This window comes from Microchirus variegatus (assembly GCF_963457635.1).
Source record: "Microchirus variegatus genome assembly, chromosome: 8".
Lineage (NCBI taxonomy): Eukaryota > Metazoa > Chordata > Actinopteri > Pleuronectiformes > Soleidae > Microchirus > Microchirus variegatus.
The window spans coordinates 11,937,897-11,960,835 of NC_139809.1; the positions used below are offsets into that span (position 1 = coordinate 11,937,897).

Here is a 22,939-nt window from a genome sequence, read left to right on the forward strand (position 1 = left end):
GCTGTGGAAGCAGGATGCAGGGCTTTCAGCGAGGGGAAATTCCACCATATACACCTCACTGCTCTCGAAGGACCACCTCTAACACACACACACACAAGCAGTTACCATATGGCTCCTCAGTGTGACTGAATGGTACTATGCAGTCGATCTGCATAATCACAACAAAGCAGCCGTTTTGTGAGCGTGTGTGTGTGTGCGTGTGCAGAGAGAGAGCAACACATCAGTCAAGTCAGTCAAAGCACTCGCACGCACATTCACGCACGCACACATATACATACTTCTTTTCAAAAGGAGGGGGCTGTGGTAACTTCAGAGGGTTTTTTTCACAGAAGAGGGGGTTGGGTGGAAGGTTGCAGAGGGGGAGTCAGATTTCTTTAAAAAAGACTTGAAAACACAGAGAGAGAGAGAGAGAGAGAGAGAGAGAGCGAGAGAAAGAAATCTCAGAGAAATTCTTCAGTCTGTCTCAGTCATTTATCATTCTCTCTTCTCTCTTTTAGACGGTAAAACGCTGCTCACTTTTCTGCTGTTTTGGCAGACTGGCTACCTTTGACACTTGTGTACTCACTCACGCGCGAAACTGTCTCAAGTATAGATACAATCCAAGTAACAGCAAGTATAGTATGTACGCATGTGCAAAGCACTAATAAATTGTGTGCTATACATACAATTGCACACACTCCCCACTAAGCGCACAAAACTGTTCGACATCTCATTATCTCACCAACTCCTGTGCTAACCATGATGCAAAAGACAGATCCCATAATGCTATGTTTACTGACTTTTACAGGGAATAAATGAGCTATAAACAGTATTTTGGATTTACATGTACAAATAGCTACCATTTGTCAGTAATGGTACAATGGTTCCCCTATCAGTGCTGCATATGATTTGTACCTCAGTTGGCTGCATCACTACACCTGCTACTTCAACACTGGCAACAACTGCCCACGCTGCAAAGAAAACCAGAAAAGGGAAAGACACTTAAAGTCTGTGCAACTCTGATCAGAGACGCTCAGTACAGAGAGTTGTAGCCGCAAAACATTTGAGCTTTAACAACCTGCAGAAACGTGAAGCTCAGCATTAACTATTACTCAAGTATTACCAAATGCAGCTTTAAAAGTTTGGGTTGTAAGACGGCAGATCTGACCCTATAACCACTACAAAAATGTGATTGACCATATTTGAAAATGAAAATCCGTTAACTACTAGACGCCGTGCCATTAGTCATCAATCGTTAGAAATGTTCTTCATCTTTTAAGCATTTTGGACACGATTTTAAGTCCACACCTTTATGGTGGATGGCTTGATAAATTAAGTAATTAAAAATGTTGAGAAATGCTGCACCCCAAACCTTACATAATTATGATGTTCTCAAATGTCCACAAACAGTTTTGATGTTTTCCTTTGTGATATGGAGGAAAATATTCACATTTAAGAACCTGAAAAATCCGACTGAACGTGTCATTGCTCGTATTTCTTAACGGTGTGAAGTTCAATTCTAATTTTGGTCATGGAAATGATAGAAAAACTAACACGTACAAGATCAAAGCTATAATGAACTGCAGCTGCCCTGCAGTGTAAACACTGTTCTGTCACTGAGGTATAATCAACCTCAGTCTTTATGTTTGACAAACCTAAATCAGCCTGCCTACACACACACACACACACACACACACCGAGAGAGCAGCACAGGGACGCAAGCAGACGTACAATGGAAATGTCTTCACACCCAGCAGCAATTTCTTTTCAACAGGATAAAAACAAGGCTGAAATGTGAAAAAAAAGCCCTTTGAGGTGGGTCCTTTCACCCTGACAGAGAGAGAGACAGAGAGGGAGGGAGCGAGGGAGAGAAGGAGGAAAGGAGCAGCCACCCCTTTTCAATTGGTAAGCATTCAGCCAGAAAGCTCAGGCATTCACTATTTTGGTCTAGTCTTCTCTCTTCCCTCCCTCAGCTGCTGTGAAAATATGCTAACGTCAGAAAACGTGTCCACTTCTTGCAGATGTAACAACAGTGACCAAATCACAAAAACTGCAGTCACCAAAACAAGTGACCAAAACAAGTGTTTGTAACAATCTGGAAGAGGAGAAAACAAAAATACAGTGTAGAAAATAGTATGAGACAATCGTAGAGTTATGGTGATGTCTAACAAAACCGAGTGTGAGACCCTGAGAGAGTGAAGGAGAATGGAGAACACCTGCTTTAAAGCAGCTATAGAAGTCTTGGTGAGAGGGGGAAGGGCAACAGGAATAACAACCACCCCCCCAACCCTGCCTCACTTTGTTGTCCTCAGCTTCTGAGACTGGGGTGTGGAGTCCTCCCGTGATCTAAACCAGACATGTCAATGGGACTGCTACCGTTTTCTTTTCTGAGGCACGTTAATAAAATGGAGAAAAATATCCACACAAAGGGTGAAATCTTTCGTTTTTCAGGAGTGTTTTTTCTTATTATTCTTACGGTTGTTGAGAATACCAAGTAGTGAAAAGCAGTGGACGGGAGTTTTAATCCTGTGCGAAGGTTTCAAAGCGAAGGAGTCTGCTGGCACACTGAGCTGTACGACACGTCATCTTGTGTGAACTTGGCTTTATAGAAAAGTGCAGTGTAAATGACCCTCAATATGGTCCCACCCCTGGCTTGTACCCAGAAACAATAGAATTGAATTTTTGGATGGTAGGAAGACATGAAATGGCACTCAACGTGCTATAAAACTAGCAGCATGCTGAACAAGAATCACCAACTAGTGAAGAAGAGATGGACAAATTCCCTGCAAGTCCTTGGACACTGGGACAAAGGCAGTAGTCCAGTTGAACAGCATAGTTGAGCTACAACTGTGGCTAGTCTTAACTTCATGGGAACATACTGAATGTCTGACTTTGAGTGTTTAAGGTCATTATGACCGATTAGCAACTTGATGTTGACGTGTTCCTGGGTGAGAAATAAAAATTGAGAGCTGTGTCAGCAATGTGTGAATAGAATAGCTCAAAGCCATTGAAATGCTGACTGAATGTGATTGGCAGAATGTAAACTGTACTGTTCAGATCTAAGACTGAAGAAAAGTATTCGGTTTAGCTGAGGGCCAAGTGGCTGCAGGTTTCAATAAGTAAAACTCCAACCTGAGAAAACACGGGCATCATCTACTCTCATGTGAAATGAGACCCAACAGATTCTTGGCTAATAAAAACATCAAAAGTACTATGACGTGTGGGACCAGGTTTATAATGGACCAGTGGACCCACAGGTCAGTGTACTGACTGCACACAGCTCGACAAAGAACAGTGTTTCCCATTAATGATCTGGACTGCGACAGCCCACCATAGTCTAATTTGCCCCGCCAGAGTTTTATATGATACCAAGGCCATTTTCCTGTAAGTTCCTGAAATAAAAGATCATAACTTTGAGTGTTGGTTCTTTGCTGCACTGACTATGCTGCTGTGTGCTGTTGCATGCTGATGCAATCATCCATAAAGTCCGGTATGCGCAGACAAACAGCTGATTACCACTCACCCATGCATGCATTGTTGGGTTAATGTGCACTTGCACACACATGCATGCATGCAGCTGCAAGCACACACTGCGGTGGAAACAATAGCCTGCTTCCAGTGACGTCAGAGCCCAGGGTTCTGTACAACAGGTCAGACCAGACCAGTGCAGACTGTACCAAACTAGAGCAGACAGGTCAGATCACGTTTGATCAGCAGAGACTAGACCAGGCGACAACAATATAAGACGATGGTATGAAATCTGTGGCAGAGCTTGAGAAGAACCCGCTGAAAATAATCAGACAGTTGATGTTGCCGCGTCTCACCTCTATCTTGTCCGTTTTAGCATCTCCCCAGTAAAGTTTCCCTGCTTCATAATCCAGTGCCAGTCCGTTGGGCCAGCCCAGAGAGCTGTTGATCAACACCAGCCGGTCAGTTCCATCCAGGTTGGCGCGCTCGATCTTGGGATTCTCACCCCAGTCAGTCCAGTACATGTAACTGAGAAAGACAACAAAGGGAAATTCTACACTCTTGTTTGGAAGGGGAACAAATAGAATATAATTTATCTACACCGTATTTACTGTTGTTTAATCAGTGAGCTGACATGTTGTTGAAAAGACCTTCAATTTCCCTTCTAGGGTGTCAGCTTTAGTGCTGAGATGCAGGATCAGTCTCTAAAACTGATTCATCGTTAAAAGTTTGTCTTGTGACTGACTGACATGAACATCCAAATGCCCTCAAGTTTGGTTGATATATTTAGACAAAGTATGTCATAGTGTCATATGTAACTCCTGTACCTACCCGTTAACAGGGTCCAGGACAATGGCTCTGGGTTCATTCAAGTCCTCAGAAATCAAGATTTTCCGGGAGGTTCCATTCAGCCTGGTAACCTGAAACAGCACAAAGACACAATTTTGAACACTTTTTCACCAAAATGAGCAGGTATACATGTTTTTTTTAACATGTAACTATGGATATATCTTTCAAATCAGTCCCTTGTCCCAAACTGATGTATGTTGCATCATAATGTCGTGCTGGAAAAGGTGCCAGCCCTTTTGAATAGACTGCCAGATTAATCATGATAGCAAAATGATCACATTTACTACTGATCAGAGCTGCAGCCAATAAAAAAAACATGTCTACTGCACTTATTTGTCCTTCATTCTTGTCACCTACAATAAATTTGAGTCGTATATTCATAAATAAGATGCACCTCAATGCGGTCAGTGCCAGTATCAGTCCAGTACAGGTTCCTGGCCACCCAGTCCACAGCAATGCCATCTGGGTGATTGATCTCTGAGGTGGCCAGCACCATGGCATTGCTGCCGTCAATGTGGGATCGCCGAATGGCCCGAACCTCGTCATCTGTCCAGTAGACATAACCCTCAACCGGGTCATAGTCTATGGCAATGGCATGGCGGATGTCATCAACCTGCATAAATAAGGTTAAAAAATTATGAATATATGACATTGCGCCATGAAATCCCTAACAGGTTTGTGAGTGCGTACAGTACCTGTAGCACAATGTCGGTGAAGTCTGGCAGGTCCAGTGAGATTCTCCTCAGGTCAGTCCGTCGCGCCAGCAGCAAGACTTGCTCTGCTCCTAAATAAACAAGACAAGAGACAGCACGCACAGAATGAGACACAATGAACCAGGCGACGGGGACTAAGGAGAGAAAATAAAGTGAAAAATCTAACACAGAGACACAATAATTTGACAAATCTACAGGAATACACCAAAGAGGCCTGGACTACTACAAACCTAGAGCAGCCCATCACACATACTGTATCCAAGACTCCTCACCAGCTCAGTCAGCACCATTCAAAACTTGACGAAAAGCAGACATTTTCCCCCACTGGGAAAATTGTTATTTTCTCCAAAGCTCGTGTCTTTAAAGAATAGATATCAAGGCAACATCGTGCAGTTCCAAGTCTGAGTACTTGGTATTAGAGCCAAACCCCACAGTCCAATATTAACCTCTCTGTGGTGAAGAAGATTTCAAGGTTGAGCCAAACTCGACTATAATCACTTTTCGTCTCTCCCTCTTGGTCTAACCAGTCTGGAAACAAAGGGTTCTGTTTGCCCAAGGGATCCTTCACTGTGTTTGCCTGTTGGTTCTGATTTAACAGAAGCCAAACTCACCTCATGGGAGACAATTAACTGTTTTTTCTTTGTCTTTCACACCTCTGACTCTTAAAGAGATCACATTTATGGCAGCTCAAGTCTCTCTCTCTCTTCCTCCTATTGTATTCCCCTATCTGCCTCATCTTTCTTCTCATCTCTGTCTCCCATATCAGATCAATTCATCCGAATCATAAGACAGAGCACATCAGAAATAATACTGGCATTTCAAACAGCTCCATCAACATATATGGATTATAAAACCCTACCACGAAAAGTAAACACAATATGTTGTAGAATGTACAACCAATCAAAATCTGGCATCTATTAGCCTCAGCAACAATGAGATTGGACATAGAGTGGTGCACCATTGTTAACGAAATTGTTGCGGCAAGGAGGATAAATGAATGGAAAGAATGAAAAGGATGGAGAGAAAGCATCTGTGATTCCACTCTTCTCATCGCTTGACTTCATTCTGGGACACTTAAAGACTCCTGACAGTCTCACACACTCACACACACTCACACTCACTCACACTCACACTCACACACACACACACACACACACACACACACACACACACACACACACACACACACACACACACACACACACACACTCTGCTGCCAGCACAATAACAAACGCCTTCAATTTAACCAGCCAAGCAAAACAAATTAGAAGCATGGACACAAAGACGCACACACACACACACACTTACTTGCCTCAGATTTGTGGTGAGGACATTGGCATAGCGTTTGTTGGCCTAAAATATCGTAGATAAATGTCCAACTCTAACCTAAACCAACCTAACACCTAATCTGAAAACTAAATACACACACAATAACCTCACAGGAAAAGGTTTTACACACTTACACACTTACACACAAATACAAATACAAACACACACACACACACACACACACACACTCACACACTCACATAGCTGGCTGACACAATAGAGCACTGTTGTTTTTATTGTCAACAGTGGCAGAGTGATTGTTGGCATGCTTCATTCAAATTCAATACATTCACATTAACGCAGTCGAACAATCAGACGCACTCTTAACAGTGTTTTGTTTTTGCTGAATAAGACCCTATTGTTTCAGCACCGTGGGAATCAACATGGCGGCTGAACCGTTATAGAGTCTCACTCTGGTAGTAGAGTGGGTTTCAGAGATGATAGATACTGGTCTACACCGAGGTCTGCAACAGGACGTTTTAGTGGGTGATTATCGGTTCAACATTTAATAAAAATATAAGTACATTTTCTAGATTTCGCAAGGTCGTTATCACCTCTTTATCTCCTTAGAACACGCAGACATTGCACACGTTGAAATATCATATTAGTTAAAAGCTCTGGAAAAAGAATGATTCTTTTTTGAAAACCATATTTACACCTGTCAACAGACTAATCTAATCTAATTAAATTATCGTTCACAAGGAGCAATCTGACAAGTGTCAGAACAACTGTTAGCTCAAGATTATATTTCATGAACTATGTCGTCGCCATAATGGAGGAGCCTCTTCAGGACCCCCATCTGTCCATTCATTAAGTCATCCACCCCTCCTCACAGAAACTCTTCTAATAAAGCTGTGACCTTTAGTATAAGACATGTATCCATGACTACAGTTGTTGCATTTTTTTAATATTCCCAGGATACGTTTTAGTTTTTTTTCTCAAATGTCACCAAGGCTTTACTCTTTGTGGGAACTGTTGAGTTTCTCTGTCCTATTGTAAGACGTTCACCTTTCTATGTAAAGGGATGTTTGAATGTTGTGATTTCTAGCGGAGTCTAAGTGGCTGTTACAACATTTCACATGAAAACAATCCATCTCCATCATCCTGTTTCTCGACATAAATACTGTACATGAGGTTTCGTACCTGGTTTGCACGTCTTTCCATCTGGTTTAAGCTGGACACCAGTGGGACAGGCACAGCTGTAGAAAGGGTCGACTGGAGACAGTAGGCAGAGATGACTGCAGTTCCCATTATTGTCAATGCAGGGAGTCTGGACTATAATGACATTAAAAAAAAACAGGGGAAGGGAAGGAAAGAGAGGGGGAGAGAAAATATGATTAGCACCTCTAAACAGGAAGTCACAGAACGCTATACAGAGCATATTGAGGACGCTTTTTAAATACTACATGTTGCTACAGATAAGATTGTTATTTATGTCCTATAATTGAAAGGTTCAATACAAAACACTTCAGTGTCACTAGTTGCATTTGTACCCTATATAATTATGAATCATAACTGATCAATGACAATGTTCGGGTCACTTCCAGATTATATTTAGCTGGAAAATCGATATCATCCTTGAGCGTATGTATGAAACCGTACATAAATGAAACGGTCCAACTTACAGTGAGGTTGTCGATAGCTCTCCAGGACCTGGATGTCCATAGGAGAGTAAATCCCACTGAGTATCTCTCTGGTTTTGTCTCCGCTGTTTTTGTTACAGGCGTGGATGGAGCGGGTTTGCCAGTCTGTCCAGTATAACGTGTCCTCAGACAGTGTCAGTGCAAAAGGATGGGTGAGGGTGCCCTCCACCACTGTTTCACTGCAGGACAAAAAAGAAGTAACAACTGTATGATTGAATGCACTATATTGGGAACAAGAGATTGAATGCTGCCAGGAATAAGCCATTTTTTTGTGATAAGGTTTATGGCCATATTGTCCTGCCCAAGCAAAGAGCTTTCCACAATTTTAAAGTTTCCATCTTATCCCCAAAAAAACAAAACACAATTGCACTGGAGTTTGCAAGAGTGGCAAAAGTGCAAAAGTGCATAACAGCATGACATTACATTGTAACTTCATGCCAAAACTGGCATCAAAATTGCACATTCCGGCCTAAATGCAACCTCAGTCTATGGGTATTGCCGTAGTAGCAGTGCCAGTGAGCATTGGTCACAAATACCAAAATAACTTTTTGGAAAATGTTTCTGTTCTAAGCCCCGCTAAAAAAAAACAACATTGCATCTGAAAAAACCCACAGCATAAAAGTGTGTTGATTCTTACTCGGTGCGAGAGTCATATTTTGGTCAGAACCAAAGAAAAAAAAAGTACTGAAATTTGATACCAAGCCCGACACCCACCTTAGCACATGCAGGTTCACTTGGAGGTGGGCACAAAACACACAAAAGCAAAGAAATGGAAAATAACATAGCAACTACTGCTGACTGCGCTGAAACAAATCCCCAAGCCTTAACACTTAAGTGCTGCTGTTGACTCCTTCAGCTGAAACGTGCATCTAACAGAATGAAAAAATACACAAGATGTTGCCTAATAAAGAATAAAACTATGAAACGGTGTAAAAATTGAGAAAATGTTTAAGGGGAAAGGGTGGATTTAAAAAAATATCTTCTGACAATGTGGCCTGATGGAGACAGAAAAAGAACAGTCAAAAAAAAAACATTAGGAATGCTCCACTAGGGACCATTAATACCTAGACCACATTCCATGGCAAACGCGATCAGTAGCTTTTATGTCAACAACACATGCAGATGTTTTATATAAGACTCTCTTTTTAAAATAAGATATTGGAAGATTCCGCAGCCTAAGCAAAACTATGCTCTTTCTATCCTCTAAGCCAAACAACTACATAAAGCATTACGGGTTAAAGAAGTGTGTCTGCCTGCGTGTGTGTGTGTCTTAGGTTTGATCAGGGGGTGAGCAGCTTTTTTTTTTTCTTTAAAAAATCAATTACAGGAAAATGTACTCACAGAAACGCACATAGGCACAGGATCAAAGAGGCCTGTATTTAGAATATCAACACAGTAGAAACTGGCTTTCATCAATCATCATATTTAGTCCTGTGTGTGTGTGTGTGTGTGTGTGTGTGTGTGTGTGTGTGTGTGTGTGTGTGTGTGTGTGTGTGTGTGTGTGTGTGTGTGTGTGTGTGTGTGTGCACGCTGTAAAAGCAGAGGTGCCTGCCAGCAGTGGTTAAAGGGAAAAAAAGAAAGAACAAATTTAAACAACTCCAGATTTCAAAGCTCTGTTCAGCTTTTGTGAGTGCGTGTGCAAAAATTTATTAGCAAGCAGGCAAATTATTCCTTTTTCGAAGCTTTTGACTAAATTCAAATGAAAGACGCCTTCTTCGATGCATGTCTCTCGTGTGACTTTATGACTACAACAATGTCATATCTCGGCATGGAACACAAAACAATTCAGGTTACGGTTATCCAGACCAAAAATAATGCTACTCACAATATTCCTATTAACCGTCAGCATTAAAATGCCTACATTAGGAATAATGTAGGCATTAGGAATAAATGGCAAAAAGCAGGTTCCTGCCACCACAGGGACAGGGTTTTGGATTTTTTACCTTGGTGTAAAAGCAATAGTGTAGTTAATATTAGACTATTCATGTTGTGTAGCCTGGTTACAAAATTTGCTAGAATGTGAATAAAAAGGGGCAAAAATGTGAAAGGTTTTATCCATTTCACATTTCACACACTATTGGGCCATTAGTGGTGCTCCCAAAGGCTCGATCCTGGGTCCCTTTTGGTTTTGTTTTTCCTTACACATTGATTTATTTCTTGTGAGTTTATTGATAGAAGTGTTTGGCTTTGGCAAACGCATGCCTTCAGACTTGCACTGTAGACGGCCCTCTAAGAAAATGATGGAGAAAGATTGAGCTGTAGGAGATACACTGCAAGAGTGTGTGAAGCTATGTGTGTTTTGACTGGGGCCTCCATACCACAGTTGTGTTTGTATTGGACAACTCTCCCATGCTCTTGCTTTTCTCTCTGTATTTTCTTTTTTTTAATTCTCTCTGTATAGTTAGTTTTCTCTTCTTCTCCTCCCTTTCTCCACTGTTGGAAAGAATCTGAACAGAGTGAAAACGCAAAGGCATTCTACCGTTCCATACTTTAAGAGTGATGAGTACCAATTTATTTAGCAGTTTATTTAATTTCTACCTTCTATCAGCATGTAAGTAGTACTTATGATGACACTATATTTCATAAGTATTGGGATCATTATCCAAAAGGTGTCTGATTGCAGGTGTTAGATGGACAACCCCCACTTTTCCAGATATGGTCTCTTCTGGTTTAAAAAATAACAAAATGGAGCTGACCAAAATACAAAACCTGAGGCTTCACAAAACGATTTCATAAACCAATGGATTACATTACGCTGGGAAGCTACTTGGCCACCACACTGGTGACCAAAGAACAAAAACAGCACGAGAGCATTTTTATGATGTGGGACGTCTCTCAAAAACGTGAAACAAATGATTCTTTGAACAGACACACACACACACACGATTCACCATAATCAGATCAACATCCAGAAGACCAGAAAACAAAGTGAGTCGAAGAGAATGTCAGAGTGCCTTAGTATGGTGCACATAATTCCAGCAATAAAATAACATTCACTCCCACACACACACAAAGATCCATACCGTGCTGATCCGTCGAGGTTGGCTCTGTGAATGAAGCTGAGTTTAGCATCTGCCCAGTACAGCTTATCTTCCAACAGGTCTATTGTCAGACCGTTGGGCCAGTAAATGTCCTGGTTTACGATCACTTTCCTGTTAGAGATAGAGACACAGATTGAAGAGAGACCATTTACATTCACCTGAATGTCCTTTTTTCAGGGAAAAATAACATCAACATACAGGGAGTATAGGCAGGTAACATCCAAAAATGTCTGTACGTAATCCTTTCCAGTCATTTTTAATAACCGGACAGACCCCAAAAACATGATAATGATTTGCATTTGTATTTCTACATTTTCTCTGCAGCTGCAGGAGAGTTGCCTTCATAGTGAGATTTCTGGGAAGGTGTAATAAAATATCTTATCAGGCTTTTCCAGACAAACTCCCGCCAAGTTTGTGAGCTGCTAAAGTTCCATTGGTATGTATGACCATATTGCTGCCCAATCTTCCTCCGATATATTAATTGTTCCTTCCATTTCTCATTTCCCAAATAGCGACAAAAGTCTTGTGTTTCTAGTAAATATTTCTCCTTAAGCACCCGTAAACTACATAGCGTACCGTCCTTTATCATCTTACATAAAGTACTGACACCTTATACGCCTGAATGCAAAGGGAATATTAATGGCAGCCTTTATATAGATACAGTACCTGTTGCTGCCGTCCATGCCAGCACGCTCTATCCTGGGCTCCTCCCCCCAGTCAGTCCAGTACATGTAGCTGAATAGAAAAAAAAGAAAGCAAATACAAATACAGTAACTGTTGTACAAATACAGGGAAATAAGTATGAGTTTAGTGCTTCTTAAACATATAGCATATCTAAACAGTTCATTAAATATACCAGGGATAGTCTACATTGCTAGTGCACATGTGGTTTCTTGTTTACGAGGATGAAATATTTGCCCAAATCGAAGAAAACAACAATTTGTAAAATATATAAGTCTTATCTTCAATGAAAACTAAATGACTCTCTACACTCTTGGTCTGCTTTGGTTAAGTTCATCGTGGAGAGAGCAATAAATCAACCTGTCACACAACCAATAGTTATTGGTTTGAATGCTACTTATTAAATTCTGTGGCAGTGTGCGTACGTGAGAGATAGAGCTCCAGACTCGCGGCGAGTGAGCGAGCGTACCTACAGTCTGAGAATGATAGACACATCTGCATTCCTTTGGCCACCAATGCAGAAATGACAATTACAGAGCAGCAAAGCAGAAAGAGAAATGACAGAGAGAAGAGTGAAGAAATTAAAGAACATATTCTCTCTGTTCAGTTGCTCTGGTCATATGCATATTTACTAGTTACATAAATTAAAATGGTTAAAAAAAACTACAACCAGCCCTATTTGTAGTATCAACTTGTCAAGAACAACTTGTCAAATCAACATGCTACAGCTTGTGGCCTTCATTAGCCTTATCCCTGAGGACAATTATTATTTGTACAGGTTTTCACCTTTCTCTATGCACCTGATACATATGTGGGCTGTGCCAGAATTCTCTAATCAACGTCTGAAATGACTCCATCTGATTTGACGTCAATAATTTGCACAGAAGTGAAGTTGGGCATCTATTAACATGTCATTACACATTAGCTTCTTCTGCATGCATCAGCTACCTTGCAGCCCCTCTGCTCGCAGTGTGTTTTTGGGACAGATTCGTCTGTTCTCCAGACTTCCCTGCACGGTCTGAGCTTCAGTTACAGTATGACCGACAGATATGCCAACAACTCCAAACACAGACCCGCCCTGTGGTTATTGTAATCTATATAAATGTTAGCTTCGCATAGAAGCTGCTTCAGAAGCTGAAATGGTATTCAGTCTCTTTAAGCCTCAAACTGTTTACATTGTGATGGACCCATTATGCTCTCGGAAAAGACAAGGAATGATTAAATGCAGTAAATGGAGAGGATTTACTGACTGGACCACGGAGGTCAGCCAGTGTGTAGTTTAAGTACAATGACCTTGATAAGTTAAAAAAATATTGCAGTGGTCCCAAGTGGACCTTTGTATCCTAATTCGTTCCACTCAGACTTACATGCCAGCAGTTCCATCCATACTAAAATGTGGATCCATTTTGGCCTGGTGTTCCACTCATGAGTAGCTGATCCACATTCTACTCTATTCCAATATACTGTCTTACCTGGAGCATGCACAGCTGACACATACAATGTTTGGGCTACACATGGAGATCCACATAAGGTCTTTATGGGGTTGGATGACGACATTTACGTCACGTGGACCTCAGTTGACTCGTGGATGTGGATACTATTAATTGGCCTTAAACCACACTAAAACGAGTGAAGCACAATCATAAGTCATTAGAGTGGAAAACAAACTGAGCGTTTTATGGACTGAATAACCCACAACTGTAAATCTATCATCTGAAGGCTTTGCTGATCCTCCTAGCTGTGTGCGAGAGCAAAGGGAGGTCAGTGTTATGATCAAACCACTCTACAGAGGGGACCATCTTCTCTGCTCTACTTTAATCTCACGACGTGACTCTTTGCGGTTAATATAGTTTAGGTATACCAGGCCCGAAAATATATTTGACATTGATCAAGTGGCATAAAGGACGAGCTGGATGGGTGATAAAGGCGATGGTCTGCTAATCCAAAACTAAATGGAAGAAGTTTGTGTGTTTACCGTTGTGCGGGGTTGAGAGCGACAGCTCTGGGCTGGTCCAAGTCCATCCAAAATAGGACTTTCCTGGAGGTTCCGTTGAGGTTGGCCACTTCAATCCGATTGGTCTCCGAGTCTGTCCAGTAAAGCTTTTTACCTAACCAGTCACAGGCCAGGCCATCAGGACTGTCCAGCCCTGATACTACCACAGTCTTGCCAGTTCCCAGTGCCTCTTTAAGGGCTGCAACCACAGAACATTCACAGTGTGAAATGGTGACAAGAGGAAGAATGCAATTACTGTTGCTCCTCGTTATTCAAGGAGAATAAACACAAGGAAGACAATGTGCAGCCTTACAGTTGGATGACTGGTTCCAGTGGGTCTGTTTGATGGCCTCCTCACTGACATCTGTCCAGAATATAAGGCCCTCGGAATACAGGAAGTCCACTGCTGCTGCATCCTCCAGGTCACCGACAACAATGGCCGACTCACCCCGCACACTCTCTGCATCCACCAATCGTATGTCCCGCCGGTTGGCAAAGAGAAGGAGAGGTGAACCTGAAGAGCAGAAGAAATTCTCAGTAAGAATACAATAACATTTGAAAATAACCCAGAGCTGAGGGAAATCCTACAGCTGTGGATTCTGACAGAGGACAATTCACACATTACACACTGTTTATGTGTTATTGGTTAATAGTGGAAAAAAGTTCAACCCATTTAAACCCATTCATACATTTCATTCAGCAAAACTTTTCATCCATATTTTATTTCAAAATCAGAACATTTGATTGGTTTAATGTGGTGATATACAACACTTTACCACATGTCACAGTCACGTTCGCAGCAAGTTACAGAAGTTCCAAACAAGCGTTTGGCAAAAACTAGAACCTGCTTGCACCAAATAAGATTGCCACTTGCTGAAACAGAGACCAACCATGTGATGTCAAACATTGATACAACTTCTAGCATTAATGCCATCTGGTAACATTCTGCAGAGGCCACTGAAAAGAAGAAAAGGCCAGAAGGATCCTGTAGGCACCAATATGCTTTACATTAATCTTCCCGTCCGTGAAAGAAATGGGTGTATTTACTAAAATACACATTTAAAACCTTGAGATATTGTAGTATGTATGTGTATGAAGTATGTGTATGTCAGGGTCTGAATTCCATGCGTAGCTGTGTGTCTATGTGTGAGGGCAGCTTGGTAACTCAAGAGATGTTGTCCTCCCACTGTTGGAGGCAGTGGCTGTCACAGCAGCAGCTGCCACAGTGCCTCTGGGGAAGCTTGTGGTTTGGGGCTGGCAGGGCGGCAGACCTGCTACGCTGTGGTTTGGCACAACCAAGCCCACTGTAGTCCCACAGCATTGAGACACACTGCCTCTGTCAGTATGGACGCTCCCCCCAACAAAAAAGACATATAACATTACAATTATTTTAATGACTGAAATTAAGAACAAAAGGAATTGTGTGACAGACATGAACTCGGTTCATGTTGTGCACCCACAACAACTTTTATGCCTCATATTCATCCTTGGTAACGGACGTCTATTGTTTCTGATAAATTTGTGAAGGCATAATAGGAGCAAATAAGAGAGATTCACACACATTCTAAGAAAGTGTCTGGACTTTTACAGCCTCACATGTAGGGCATAAATTCTATAACTATATATATACGTTTACATATATATACACATATAAATATATACACATATACATACACAAACATATATACATATATACACATACGATTTTATGGCAAGGGTTCAATATAATGTTAATTGTGCACACTTGATGTGTCCGTTTTCCTTCCCTAAAACCACAATAAACTGGTTTGTTCAACTTTCACTCAGAAGCAAAACTCACACTTAAACTATTTGACATTTAATCGTGATAATTATTGATAAACGGTGATTTGAATACTTTGTTGTGATAACATTTTTGGCCACATCGCCCAGTCCTACTCACATGGAAGGAAAGAATGAAAACTATGCAGACAGACAGACGGAGGCGAAAAATAAACGTCTTAGGGTAAGTAAGTTTGAGGTGAAAGAGGCATGAGCCTGTAAAAATGTAACAGAACCGTTAAATCGGGAAATATGCAGTGTTTTTACGCTGATTTAACAGCTTTAGTGTGATTGTGAAGGTTATATGTTTTGTTGCGGGGAGATTGGGGTTGTCTCAACTCTACATACCATCTTTAAGCGGACAACCAGTCTTCCAAGATCAGGGCCACCAGCACAAAATCCTTTATACACACACACACACACACGCCAGGTACTGACTATAAGATCAATTATTTTAATGATTCTTCATGGCAGAGCCGGCGAAAACAACCAAATAAAAATTTTGTTGGATGAAGCAAGAAATGGAAATCAACTGTCATAAAATAAACATTGGGGCGTCTTTTTACGGATGGAGACAACTGAAAAAGACAGAAGTGTGCGAAACGGATGCCAACCTGTCGTTTTTGCTGTTGTACTCGTTATGTATTTATGTGTATTTTCACATGCTCCACGGCTTGTGTTTGCCAGCTACAGTGAGGATAAAGCGGTTAAGTTTCACTCAGAAGAAAAAAACGACCAGAATTGCAAAGTTCAGCTTTAAAGCAACACAGATTTACATCTATATCTTCAATATAAAGCCATGCATCTGCATATGCATCAAAAGCTTTGTTGGGAAAAAAATGAAAAGATTCAAGCAGGGCTGGTCGATATTGATCACTATAGCAGCAATAATAGATAATTGCTTCTGTGTGATTGCACATTATATCCATACATATTAAACATTTGCTCTGTGCACCCCCAGATTCAGGGAACAGAAACACTCGAGTGCAGACAGCCAACCCTAACAGTTGTGGGGGAAGGAGATCAGCCTAGGTCAACATAAAGCCAGGACCAGCTTATCACAAAGGTGGAGACAAGATGGCAACTCGTAACCCAAAACTTAAACAATCCTATCTAAAGCATTTCAAAGTCGAAAGAAGAAGTTAAAAAGATACATGAGGTCACAAATTGAATTCTGAATTCAATAAAACTCAAACACATACAAAAAAAAGTTCAGCAACAATGTGTGAGTAAAAGTGCCATCTTCACTGTGAGTAGAGAACTGGTTCCTCTAGATTACTGAGGTAAGATACTGAACACCACGCTGCCCCTGATGGCAGTGTCAGTGGTGTATGAATGGAAGGGACAGATAAAAGCATTAGATATATACCGTCTCTGCAATGCAAAGTACAGAGGACTAGAAAAGGACTAAAGACTATAACTGTGTCCCTTGAACTCAGCTCTGGGATGAGACGACTGTCAACTGCAAAACCAATGATAATTTTACTATGTCTGTATGAGGCTGTGCTGTGCAATCCCCTGTACTGAGAATCAGCCTAAAATGGGGAGGTTCACTCTCACTGAAAATATGGCCCACGACAGGGACGCAAGGAAAAACAGATTTCAGACGACACTCGCCAAAAGGCTTCTGGTCTTAAATTGAAGAGTGTACATTCTTCGGGGAGCTTGCGTTCACACTGAGAGGAGCCGCCACCCCAGTAATGGTGTCCTGTTTACATGTAGCTACGTTGAAGTCCTTTAAGCCCAATTTATACTCCTGCGTAAAGTGCTCTACGTCAGTTACGGAGACCCCTCTACGTCGCCAGAGAGCCTGTCGGAGAACCTCTCCGTTGTGTCCCTCACTCCGTCAAGGTGCAACGTAGATGCAAGGGACCAATCGCAAGGGCTGCGATTGGTCCTCAGGACAGGCCGAGATAACACTGCTCTGTGTCGGCCTCTGTGCGCACCGAGCGTCCACAGAGGCGGAGCTGATCACCACCGACAACGTCGCTGCCAAACTACTTCTACTATGTTTAGACTCTAAATGGCTAATTTCTCTCCTCACATGATCTTAAAACTGCGTTCCAGGACAAAGAAAAATATTTATTTCATGTGAGAAACGGCCACTGTTTCAATGTTATTTGGCTGCAACAACAACAACACTCTTTCTCTCTCGGACGCCATTACTCACTGTAGCCAGAAGCACAACAACCTTGCATAGCGACCCCTACTGATTGGGCGGGAAATTGCAGTGTGTATCCGGCACCACGACGGAGAACTATGAAGGCTCGAGGGGTCTGCGTGGTTACGCAGTCGGATAACGTATTACGCAGTTGTAGAAGTATAATGTGGCCTTTACAGGTTACATATACCAGAGTGAGCATGTACACATGACAATAGTCCTGTCACTGTAGCAACTGAATGGAACCAGGGGGAGAAAGAGACAGACAGACAGACAGACAGACAGACAGACAGACAGACAGACAGACAGACAGACAGGGGGAGGGTTGCATGTGTTTGTTGCAAGGAAGGAAGAGATTTTCTTCACACCTCCCCAGCTGGGACAAGAAAAATGTGTGATGGGTATAGGGAGTACAGTTATGCAGCCTATTTGTGCGTATGTGTGTGGACCAGAGAAATCAAGGTAGACCGCCTCTGACTTCCTCTCTTTCCACCTCCGTTCCCTCAGCCCGTCTCTGTCTCTCCATCCTCCACTTCTCCCACAATCCCCCGTTCGCCTTCCTCCTCTCTCTTCTCCCTGCAGTTTTTCTTTCATTCCTGTCTTTCTCCTCTCCGTCCTCTCCTTTTTCCTGTCTCTCTCCCCCCCTCCCTCCATCAGACTTGGATGAAGTCCAAACAGCACAGAACCTACTCGAGTTTCACACCAGAGCAACACAAACAGGAAAAGATATCAATCTCTTCTTTACATTCCTCCTCAGCACTGTCACCAAATCTCTTCTCCTTCCCTCCAGCCCCTCAGATTTCTCTTCTAGCCCCTAACTCTTCTCCTTTCCCTGCTGCTATGCTGCTTACCAACTCAAATTCCGACACTCAGTCACTAACCATCTGTATGGCTCGGTATTCCAACCTCAATCTTTTCCTCATGCAGAACAATTAGATACTTCCTATCGTAAATCTAAAATTAACCAATTAAAGATTTGATTTCTGAAGTTCTTAACGAAGAAAGTTGCATCATTTAAAGGTTTCTCTGAAGGTGTGTTTGTCCGGTTTTCATTTATTAATGAATAAATGAAAAACCCTACATGGTCATGTCGAGAAAAGCATTAGTTGCTGCTCTGTTCCAAGTCAGCCTGTGTTAGGTCTTGTCCTGTTTTGTTGAGTGAGCCTCCATCCAAACAAAAGAACAGACTCGGTGTATGAAACCTGGATGCAACGGCCCATATAGTGCAGTCTAATGGAGAGAAGTGTGTGCGTACGTGGAAATTACCTATTGGTTGGCCTCTGAAGTGGAAAGACGGGGTTCGAGGGAAGAAGGTATTTTTGGGTGGCCCACCCAAAGAGACAAATTTCTAAGGCTTTGGCGGGCGTGCCATTCACCGTGTTGAACCATCAAAATAATATTAGAGGTTGCTAATACTTGAGGTTGATGGCTCAAACACTTCTTCCTCTCGCCCTCAACAGATTTGTGTAACAAATGTAGAGTTGGCTCTTCCAACTCTTCCTTGCTTACCATCTTTAGCAACTATTTGAACCTTTTCAGCTTTAACGGTGAACATAAGGAGGTGACAGTGAATACACACTACCTTGTAGCGGGTGTGTTTTTGTCCCTGTACCGGATTTGTCTCCGAAAAATCAATAGCAGCTTGAACACCCTCACCAAACGTGTTCTGCAAGGTTATGTTCTCTTAGCTTAAATCCCATCACTCACCACAATGCACATCACAGTTATTAACACTGCAGCAGTGACAAACACTTCTTCCTCTCGCCCTGGACTCCCGACAGTACGTGCCAAGACCCCGTCACGTCTTTATAATTAGATTTAAAAAGCGCAAGAAAGTTGTTTGAGTTGGGTGTCCATGTTCTTCACTGTTGGGGTATGAAAGTGGTGGCAAAGTTGCCAGATCATGACCAGGGAAGTTTATGCTTGGCCTCAGAAAGTGTATTAACTGAGCCATCTCATTCACATCTGAACAAACTTCATACTCCAGTGTAAATTATCTTGGCACAGCTGCCAGGAACAACTTGAGGTTAAGTATCTGGCCCAGGAACACATCGGTGCATAGAGGAGGAGGGGATTGAACACACAACTTTCCAGCAGAAAGACGACCCCCTCTACCACTGAACCACAGCTGCCTCCACTATCAGCATTGTCGTCTTTAGGCTAAGCTCACAAGCTGAGAGAGGCCTTGCGCTGGCTCCTGATTGGATTGGGTGTTGAATTAGGTACGAGAGAAGTTTTTTTAAATTTACGAGACACGTGTCTCTGGGCTGTAGATCATTAATAGCTGTCAGAATATACAGCTTTTCAACAGATTTGTATAACAAGATGTCACCAAAAGCAGCTTTAAAGGCATAGTTTGGGTTTTTTGAGGTACTGACAAAGCCTGAGTAACAGAGGCTTGCTCTCACTAAAGACAAAAAAACTGATTTCAGCCACTTAAAAGCTTAAGTCAATGTTATCGTCATAATATATTCACCACTTCATCTACATAAACTACAAACTGAACTCTGCTAGCATCTCATTCTACTTAAGTCTATAGAGAAAATCTGGTTGTTTTTTTAACCATCTTCAGACCTGGTATTAACATCCGTCCTCAATTATCTGATCTCGGCCAGATTGCACCAAGTACAGGTCTAAATGGTCCGAATGTGTCCTTAGATCCGACCACATAAACCACATTCTGAGGTCGTTTGAGGACACGTGTTCACATTTCTGAGCTGCATTAACGCAATCTTAGAGACCACCTTCTTCTCTGGTCAGTGGTAGTTTCACCCTTTTCTCTGAAATCATATGGGATAAATAATTAATTAATGAAAGTAAAAACTTTTTTTTCCCACTATTACTCCCATACACAGATGCACATGCACACAGACCATTATGGATACACCCTATTGTGATCTGGCTGTGATTGGATCACTTTGGTTAGTATCAATAAAAATACACACATTTGAACTTACTAATGGAGGTTGTAGTGAATTTAAAAAAAAAAACTCCTGTGTCTCATGACGTAAATGTGCTGATTTGGTTTACAAAGTGTCACAAACTTCAAAAACACACTTATCTTTAAAGTTGAGGATAAAAGTTGCCGTTCAAAAATCAAGGTCAGAACAAAACAAGGCTGTTGTACAGGACACTAATCACGTCTCCAACTCACACAACGCTGGTGAGGTGATTTTTAAACGCAACTAAGGAATGTTAAGGAATGTAAAATTAAGCTTTATATAGTGTCTCAGCAAACAAGAAAATCCCCAAACCCCACCCATACTTGCACAACTGTGCAGACAGGCCCGTCATCAGTGTGTGAGAGTTATGTGTGAAGTGTCAAAGTTCAGCAAAATTGGCCAACAGGCACCTCCTTCTATTTGGCATTAAAACAATATAAATGGATCATTATTGTGAACCCATTTGCACCTGAATTAACGATCACAGTATATACAGACAAAAGGTTGAGCACATGTGATGACAGTGCAGGTGTGAATCCAACCTGATATCTGGGTACAATGCCAGTTTTCAGCTGATAAGACAAGTAGAAAAACAACAGGTTTACTGTAGTAAAGCCTTCATGTAAAAGTATGAGCTGAGGTTTCATTTAAACCCAAACTGTGGGAACAGTAAGGATGCATGCAGTGGCTGGGCCAACGAGTAAATCTGCGAGGTTATGTAGAGGCCCATGTAGTGCTTGAAAAGTAATTAGTGACAATTTAAAATCTATTCAGGTTTCTTTAGATGATTAGTGGTTCTTTTCAGACCTGACATTAACATCCAAGCCACAACAGAACAGAACTATGAGGTGAAGAAGACGAGGAGCTGGCTTTGGAAAAAGCCCGAGCCCGGCAGCCATCGCTGCTTTAAACGGTGAGCCGTGATAAATACTGTGTTGTCATTGCTTACTGCACATGAACCCCCCCTTTCCAGGGACAATCATGTCTGAGTTCATCAGTTCACACGTGGCATTATTAAGCGTCTCCACATGTGTCTACAGTGTTCACTTCAGTGATTTCACTTTCCTGTTCCATACATGAATCCATTTCAAATCGATCAAACAATGTGATTTGTCTTATTAACTGACAGGAATGCACTTACTAGTAAAATCATATAAATCATATATCTAACACTGAGTGCAATATTAGCAAAGCTCGATACAAATTTACATTTTAGAAAACTTCCAAAATGCCCATTTTAACTTAAACATAGTTGCTGAGTTGCAATCAGCAGAGTTATGTTTCAAAATGTCAAAGTTAGCAGCAGCTAAATGACCTATAGCACTTTTATCCCTTTTATTTACATGGCTTCAGATCGTTAACGTTATGCTGCACTGACACTGATATCGTTTCACACTTTACAGTACTAGCCACCGTGAGAAAGCCAGGTTATGCATTTGTTTGTGAATAAATACACACTTCGACCAAAGCAAAGGGCGTTAGCCCAGAAGACAAAACTTCACTGTGGCCCGAAACATCTCAGACTGTGGTCACATAGATCTGATCTTAATGCATTCTCAGTGCAGTGTGGTGTGTTCACACCTATACTTAGAGATCTCCACTTTCATTGGCTCACGTGTGAAGCAGTACTCCCACTCTGTTCCAAAAGACAAAGATAAAGGAAAATGCACATGTAAAAAAACTAAATATAAGATGTTGAAAAAAATCTTGGATTATATTTATATAATTTATATATATATATAATCTTATATTTCCAGGACATCAAATTCAAAGACTGAATGTGCCGATTACACAGCTTAAGATGGGAGGGCAATTTCAGTCCATGGCGTCCACTATTATTGATTTGCAGCACGCTCTGCATCTGGACCAGTCATTGTCCTTGGGATCTTGGGCAAGCCAGTGTTTGTAATTTTCTTTAGTGAGCCAGAGATGTTGGAATTGGCATTTCCCAGGCATCATGTCATTTGCTCTCTCTCTTGCTTAATGTTACTCACTCATTGTTCTGCATGGAATCTCATGGTCAATGATGGAGAGAGAGAGACAGTGGACAGTGTCCACAAAACCGCGAGTAATTATGACTCGATGTTTGCTCTGCGTAGGCCTAGTCTACGTACATCAAATAGTAGGTGACGTTGTAACAAAAAAGATTTGGGCTGAGTTGGGGTGATTTTCACAAACTTTGAAGGATTTCGTGGAACCTGTGGGAACCCTTAGTCAGATTTTTGCAGAAAAACAGCCAGATGATGCTATTAAAAGATCGTCAAACAACGATGGATGGAAACAATGTGAATATCGTGAAGAAAATGTGACATTAGTGCTTCAGCCATTTGGTTTTAATGA

The 22,939-nt window shown here is 41.7% G+C and overlaps 1 protein-coding gene across 1 annotated transcript in view; it reads right to left on the minus strand.

Annotated features, from left to right (window-relative positions):
- Positions 1-22,939, minus strand: part of lrp5 (low density lipoprotein receptor-related protein 5) — a gene marked incomplete at its 5' end in the record, with an annotated part of 46,975 nt that overhangs the window by 20,807 nt on the left and 3,229 nt on the right. The window contains 10 exons of the mRNA XM_083893810.1: positions 3,804-3,975; positions 4,279-4,367; positions 4,691-4,909; positions 4,992-5,080; positions 7,482-7,613; positions 7,964-8,160; positions 11,005-11,133; positions 11,689-11,757; positions 13,679-13,895; positions 14,010-14,210. Coding sequence (XP_083749936.1) covers positions 3,804-3,975; positions 4,279-4,367; positions 4,691-4,909; positions 4,992-5,080; positions 7,482-7,613; positions 7,964-8,160; positions 11,005-11,133; positions 11,689-11,757; positions 13,679-13,895; positions 14,010-14,210 — 1,514 coding nt within the window. The remainder of the gene's footprint in view (positions 1-3,803; positions 3,976-4,278; positions 4,368-4,690; positions 4,910-4,991; positions 5,081-7,481; positions 7,614-7,963; positions 8,161-11,004; positions 11,134-11,688; positions 11,758-13,678; positions 13,896-14,009; positions 14,211-22,939) is intronic.